At 33.5% G+C, this 7,361-nt stretch overlaps 1 protein-coding gene across 1 annotated transcript; it reads left to right on the plus strand.

The window, feature by feature from the left end:
- Positions 1 to 4,750: 4,750 nt before the first annotated feature.
- LOC121756233 (2-C-methyl-D-erythritol 2,4-cyclodiphosphate synthase, chloroplastic-like) lies at positions 4,751 to 6,839 on the plus strand. Its single transcript, XM_042151726.1, has 3 exons — positions 4,751 to 5,115; positions 5,351 to 5,481; positions 6,437 to 6,839. Exons 1-3 carry the CDS (start codon positions 4,788 to 4,790, stop codon positions 6,668 to 6,670), a joined length of 693 nt encoding a protein of 230 aa, XP_042007660.1. The 5' UTR covers positions 4,751 to 4,787; the 3' UTR covers positions 6,671 to 6,839.
- Positions 6,840 to 7,361: the final 522 nt, after the last annotated feature.

Genomic DNA, 7,361 nt, shown 5'->3' on the forward strand with positions numbered 1-7,361 from the left:
TACTATTGTTGTGGATATTTATTAAAATAACCTTCTTAGTTTCAGTACCATTTAGCCACTCCAACCAAAATCCACTTCAAATAAGTTGAGTCGACACAATTAATTTAAAATAACCTTGTTACTACTGGTCCAACTGCTTCTAGAATCTCAGACGGTCCTATGTTTCGGGGTCAAATTTTTCCCTTGACTCCAAATATTGTTATCCCTTCCGAAGGCGATACCTGCAAGAAAACCTTTCGAAGGCGATACCTGCACGAATAGAATCCTGCTTGTATACGAAAAAACTCTACAATCCACTTTTAATCTGATTCAGTATTATTCGAGCAGTTTCTTACGAATAGAATCACCACTATTATTACATTGTGTTTGCTTGTGCATTTATAAGATGTTTTACAAACATTTAAATGCATAAGAAGCAAACAAAGCCTAAGTCTTTGTTTTAGTAGACCGGTTGTGGGCGTCGTCCACTTTAAGGTAACACGGTCAGTTCTAAACAAAGAAAATAAGAATTTCACAAACCAGATATGCTTAGACTACCTATTGTGAAAGGTTGCAATGTCAGCTCGCATATTTCTATGACATTGGTATTGTATAGCACTGAATGGATCTAACAACAAGACATGTCTTCATGCTATCTACCGGAAGACTATGTCTTGATAAACAACTATTTCTTAATCAACAAACGTTAGCACTGAGCATACGTTATTGATTATGCATTACTTTGACTTATCAAATGGTGCGGGTTTTTCGCAACCCAATAATCGTGATATATTAGGTAGTGGTAATTAATATCTAGCGGTACTAGGATTGCTATTATGTTGAATTGCGCGCCTGGTGAGTTTGGTTTGATAATGTCCTCAAGAGGAGCTCGAACAATGTTTTATTATTCGGAAACTGGCTAGTTGGAATTTAATTATTCCATGAATAAAAAATAAGTGTTTCTTGCTAAGTCCTCTCTTGGAATGAATAAGATGTTAACTAATTAAGTCCATAGCAGACTTCAATTAATTAATGGACATTTATATCTTAAGAGCGAGAAATAATCATTTAAACGAGGAAACCCGGATTACTTGTAATTTCGGATTTGGATTGGCAGTGCAATATTATTTCTGTAGTGGCTGCTAATAATATTCCAATATAAGCTTGTATTAAATCGTGGGCTCAATTTAATTAGTAATAAACTAATTTGGAGAGGCCATATCCAAAACCTTCCATAGATAGGAGAATAAAGGAGAATAAAAGAGAAAGAATTTAGATTTAATTCCTTTGAAAATCACACCCACTCCTAAATAGAGTTAGGGACGATTTTTTCTTATAATTCTCCTCCGTGAGTTTTTCAGCTCTCATCCGTGAGAAAGTTCTGTCTATTCGAGTCCTAGTATTTTGATAAGATCAGTCCACCCTGATATCGAGACACAGTTTGGGAACTAGTCAGAAGATCCGTGGTCTAGTATTGAAGATTATCACGTGGAAAAGGTGCAAGCAATCGACGATTCTTTGGGGAATCAATTCGGTAACTCTAAACCGTAGGATTCATGTTTTAGGATTTACTTTCTTTAAGCATGAATTATTTACGTTTTAGCATGCAATTATCTGTTTAACATGTGAATTGATTAATCACATAATCGGTCAAATAGATCCTTATTTGATTTATTTGTTTTGTACATGTCTTCCGCTATGCAAGTGGCACCAAACCCCGACATAAATATTATAAAATAAAATGGAAGCCAAGTTTTTCGTAATTTGGTGATTTAGATGGGAGGGGAATATTATTTTTTAGTGGAACAAAAAAATATTCCATTGCATAATATATTAAATCATGAGTTAATCGATTTAATTAGATATCTATCCTAATCTAAAGTGCAAGTTTGATGAAAAGTCCTTAATGCCCTTTTTGGAGGGAAAATGGAAAGATGAGTGTCTTCTATTTAAAAATAATTTTTTAAGGCAAAAACAGTTGGACAAATAATAGCCCAATAAAATGCTAACTTCTTGAAGAAGTTTTAAAACACATTTAAATAGTGCACTACCATTAATTTTTTTTATAATTAAGTTATTAAATTTATATATTAATTAGACTTATATTTGAGTTAAATTGGAATTGTGTTAGAGAGTTTAGTTAGTCTTCCATTTATTTAGGTTAAAATTGAGATTTAATCATTTATTGCAATACTTTTTCTCCGAATTAATTCACAAGCTAAACGACAACATATATATGTAATGCTTACAATTTCCATCCTATATTTACTCAATTAAAGTTTTTAGTTCTTATATTTTAATTCGCCTCTAATTAAACAATACTACTAAGTTTATAGATTAAACTAAGGAATAAGATGACATTATATATATTTAAAATTAAACCTAACTTATAAAGTTTGTATAACTTCTTAATATAAAGAGTAGTGTAAATTCTCACATTATTCAAAATAAACAAGATGCATAAAATATTATCGTTATTTTAAGTGATAGTAGTAATTTACTTTTTATACGTATATGTGGCGGGAAGTAAGAAATTTATTCTTTCCAATATAAAAAATTCATTTAGTATTTGGCAATGTATATCAAGTTATGCTATGGTCTGAAATTAAAAGAAAGAAATAAACAGTCAACTAAAATGTGATTATTGGATAATAAAAATTTTCTAACTTGACTTCTCAAAGAAGTTTTAAAATTATATGATTTAAATTATTCATATATTTAATGTGGATATGTTTAATATTCCATATATTTTTTTCAAATTATTTTTTTATAAATTAAGCTATTAAATTAATATATTAATTTGCCTTTTATTTGGATTAATGACTTTCATAGCACTTTCAATAAACATCTATACTCACACATATTTTCTTTATTTGTATATCTTATTCTAGTTAATTCATACTCTTAGATCATTAGTCACACATCTTATTTTTGTCATTAATTTTATTATTTTTACTTCACTTAGATTATAAATTAAAATTGCATAAATGTTTCATTCAATGGGGAGTAGTAAATTCTTCATTTTGAGTGAGACAAGATAAGTACATTTTTGTTTTTTTTTAAATCTCCATATTGCTTTCAATTCTTATTTTCCATATATTTATTATATTTTATATTCATTATTTGAAACTCTTATGTCCCGTGCATAGCTCGGGTGTTAATACTAGTTCATCTAATGGGTGAGTCCAACATCTAATTCACTCCATGGATCCCCACTCTAGCCCAAACCTAGTCCAAGCTTATAAATAGTGATGAGATGTGGAAACCCTAGTACACAAGACACAACACACTCCTCCCACCTAACCCTAGCCGCCGTCAACAACGTTTTCTTTCTCCATCTTGCATTGGTTTTCGTGCCCTTGTCCTAGGGAGATTATGGTTCTTGGTTTTTGTTCTTGTTCTATCCTAATTCATAGGATTAGATCAAGACAATCTCGTGTTTTGTATTGGCTCTTCCTATATCTCATCAAACTATTATTGATTCTTCAAGATCTGTCTGCACTGATGAATAATCAAGGACGTGAGAATAGAGTGGAAGATTCGTGGTCAATAAATCAAGGATTACCGGGAGGTGCTGATAGCAACATCAATCCTTCAATGGATAAAGGGTAACAATCAAATCCACATCAAATTGCATGTTGTATGTGTTTTGATGTGTTTTATCTATAGATCTAGAATATTTGCATGAAATTGGAATCGAATACGTAATCACCTATATAGATTCGTAAGGAACTGTTTGTTTTCCGTGTCTTCCGCTGCGGTAATTAAAATGTCAAAACATAATGTCAACACAGTATATTGAAATATCAATAAAATTATGTATGCTCGGGTTATCAACTTAAGAAAGTTAGCAATTGACCAAATAGAATAGCGTCCAACGTGTCGACGTTGGAACCGAAGATTTACCGTCTTCGAATGACGGAACTGATTGTGTATGCTCGGTTCCGGTGGACGTGGCATTCCCAATTGTTTGACGCGTCCAACTCCTGAATTCGGGCGAGTCAAGAGATCCAATGAAAGCACAAAATTGATAAGGAAATTGCCCTTATCGGAGTTTTGATGACGAAATTTCGACGTGAATGGGGTGAAGTTGCATCGCGGGCTCAATGTTCCTCGATCGCTCGTGAGTTTTGAGCAGTTTCAACGAGAGATTGAAAGCAAAGATAAATAAAGTAGAACTTGATATTTCTTTAAATGAATAAGCTATGGCAAGTCTCTATTTATATTAGAGTTCCTAATGTTAGATTCGGCTCTCTTTTGTAATCCCATAAAGAATCAATAAAGAAAATTCGGAAAGAAGCTTATAGTCTATCATATTATAGTGAAAATAAATCAGAATAACATAGCTAGAAATATGGTTAAAACGTAATCCTGATAGCTTTCGAGTGCTCGACGAGGTCTCTGATTCTTCCTGCTGTACTTGGTCTCGGTTGCCTCCGATGTGGGCTGTGTATCCTGAATAGTGCACTCGTATGAGACGCCTACGAAGAATGAAATTCCTTAAATTATATAACTAGAGAAAAATGCAATACTTTCAACTCCACATGTAAATGAAATGATAGTATTAATTAATAGAAAGACGGCTCCAAACTCCGCAGTCGCACCGCCGCTGTGGAATATGACCTCTAATTTCACAATAATTGACTCCTGCAATAAATAAACACTTATTCCAAGTATACAGAAAATAAATGATTTTAATATTTCCAGTCCCTCCCTCCCTCCTTCCTTCCCAACATAATTTAATATCAGAGCTTACTCAGATATTTCCATTTCCATTTCCATTTCCATTCCTACCAGAATTCTTCGATATGGCCATGGCTGCTTCCCTCTGCTACCCCGCCCCTCTCCCCATCAACACCTCCTCAAAGCAACCCGCTCTCCAATCACCCGCACCGCCACCTTGCTTGCCCCGAAAATTGCCTCTTCCCTCCTTGAAATTCACCGCCAGGCCGACTGTAGCTTCCGCCGCCACCACGGTTGGAGTAGAGCCTCAATCCGGAGCTGCTACTCCGCCCAAGCTTCTTCCTTTCCGCGTCGGCCACGGATTTGACCTTCATCGCCTCGAACCGGGGTATCCCCTCATTATCGGCGGCATCGATATTCCTCACGATCGAGGCTGCGAAGCTCACTCCGACGGTACAAACACGCACCAACTAATACATCTAATTATATGGAGTATATATATATAAACCCCAATTTTATGACTGAACCCCAAATTTCAATTGCTTTGAATTCAATTCAATTGTTAGGTTTAGGTTTTTTTAATTCAACCCTTAACTTCACCCTATCTTCTTTAAATCGAGATTGAATCAAATTGATATAAGTATCTGCATTTTTGTGTTGTGACAGAGATTATTTTTGTTAATTTTAGGTGATGTATTGCTGCACTGTGTTGTTGATGCAATATTGGGGGCGCTTGGCCTCCCGGATATAGGTCAAATATTTCCAGACACAGATCCCAAGTGGAAAGGCGCAGCATCTTGTGTTTTTGTGGAGGAGGCTGTGAGTTCACTCTCTCTCTTTTTTTTTTCTTCCAAAATATGATTATCCTTCATCTTTGTATATATGCTAATTGTGATTTCACTCATTTAGTTAGTAATATTTCATTAATTAGATAATGGTTTCTTTCTATCACATTCACCAACTTTGCTCTGATTTTGTTTTGCACATTCACTTTTAACTTTTCTTCACAAATATACATTGTTTACAAATTTCTCTTAATTTTACTACTTTTTGGTGATATTGAAGATGACTTGGAAAATAATTGTATTGTTTATTTGTTTGCTGGGAAATTTTGGCTGCCAAGTCAACTTCAATTTCGTCAGAAAAAGTAAAATTTTGGGGAAAATTATAAACTAAGCAAAATTTGTGTATTATATGACAATTTAAGCTCGTTGTAAAACCAAACTTGGGGCAAAGTTCACGTATTTTAAACTGATTAATCCTTATATCTTGTTGGAAGGATTTTAGTGAGAAAATGGTGACTCATCCTTATTAGCCTGGTAGAACATTGTTTTTTTCGGGGAGAGAGAAAAATGCTTGTTAACAATATGGTTTTTATCATGTTTTTAGAGTGTGCATTTGTGCTTAATAACAACTTCAAAATGCTTGTTGTAGAATAAAGGAATAAAAAGAAAGAAAGCATCCAAAGTCTATTTTTCTAGCTTTTACTTTAGCTCTTCGTTTGTTTATTTTATGCTGTCATTTTGACATTACCATAAGGGAGCATTTAGTTTTTATTATTGTTAATATACATGATTAATAAGTCCTCTAATTCTACCTTTTAAATGGGATATGAATCCAACAAAATGTGCTGAAATAGTATAAATTGTCAATGCCCTTGAGATATATCTCAAGATATCTCAAAGTCTCAATCCACTTAGAGAAGACCTTAAGATTAGTTATAGCGCATTGCATTTATGACTTATTAACACTATATTATTCTACTGCATGTTAGGTTCGGCTAATGCACGAGGCAGGCTACGAACTAGGTAACTTAGACGCCACATTGATTCTCCAAAGACCAAAACTGAGCCCTCATAAGGAGGCTATACGGGAGAATTTATGCAAGCTACTTGGTGCGGACCCTTCGGCTGTGAACCTCAAGGCAAAAACTCATGAAAAGGTAGACAGTCTTGGGGAGAACCGGAGTATAGCTGCACATACAGTTGTCCTCCTTTTTAGGAAGTGATGATACATATATGTTTGGCTTATAATTTAAACACATAAAATGTATTGATTGTGTTTACATCTGTAGCTTCTCAGAATAAAGTCTGTAGTTTTTGCAACTGATGGACATAGGCAATCAAATTGTTTAAAAGTATTAAAGATTATAAGATTGTGTTAGTTTCTTTTTTATACTTGTGGACTATTTCTTTTACAGGTAGTTTTTATCGAAATTATTCTAACATCAGATTAAATACCCAGAATCTGAAAATTGAAAATAGCTTTGGATTTTGGTCCCATTCTATGGAAACTAGCAGCCGGCATGCTCATACAATGGAATAAATGAACACCGAAAATGAAAAACAGCAACTGTTGAATTTAATATTAGTACTACTATATTTTAAAGGTACAATAATTTTGAATCATTATTTATGGATTCATGGTTCAATCAAGTGACTAAATAGTGTTTTGATTTTCGTTTATTGAAACAAGACCTTGATTTGGAGAAGAATAAATACGGATGCGTGATTAATTTGACAAAATACTCGAGTTTTCTTGAAATATTATACACCATCCGTCCCAACTAAGTAAAGACAAAACTTTTAAGCACGAGATTAATAAATTATGTTGAAAAGTAGAAAAGATAAGGAGATAGTAAGGTAGGTGATGTAATAAAGTAAGATTGATTAGATATTTTATTTTTTATCAAAAAGGGA

The sequence above is a fragment of the Salvia splendens genome, chromosome 11 (genome assembly GCF_004379255.2).
Source record: "Salvia splendens isolate huo1 chromosome 11, SspV2, whole genome shotgun sequence".
Classification (NCBI taxonomy): domain Eukaryota; kingdom Viridiplantae; phylum Streptophyta; class Magnoliopsida; order Lamiales; family Lamiaceae; genus Salvia; species Salvia splendens.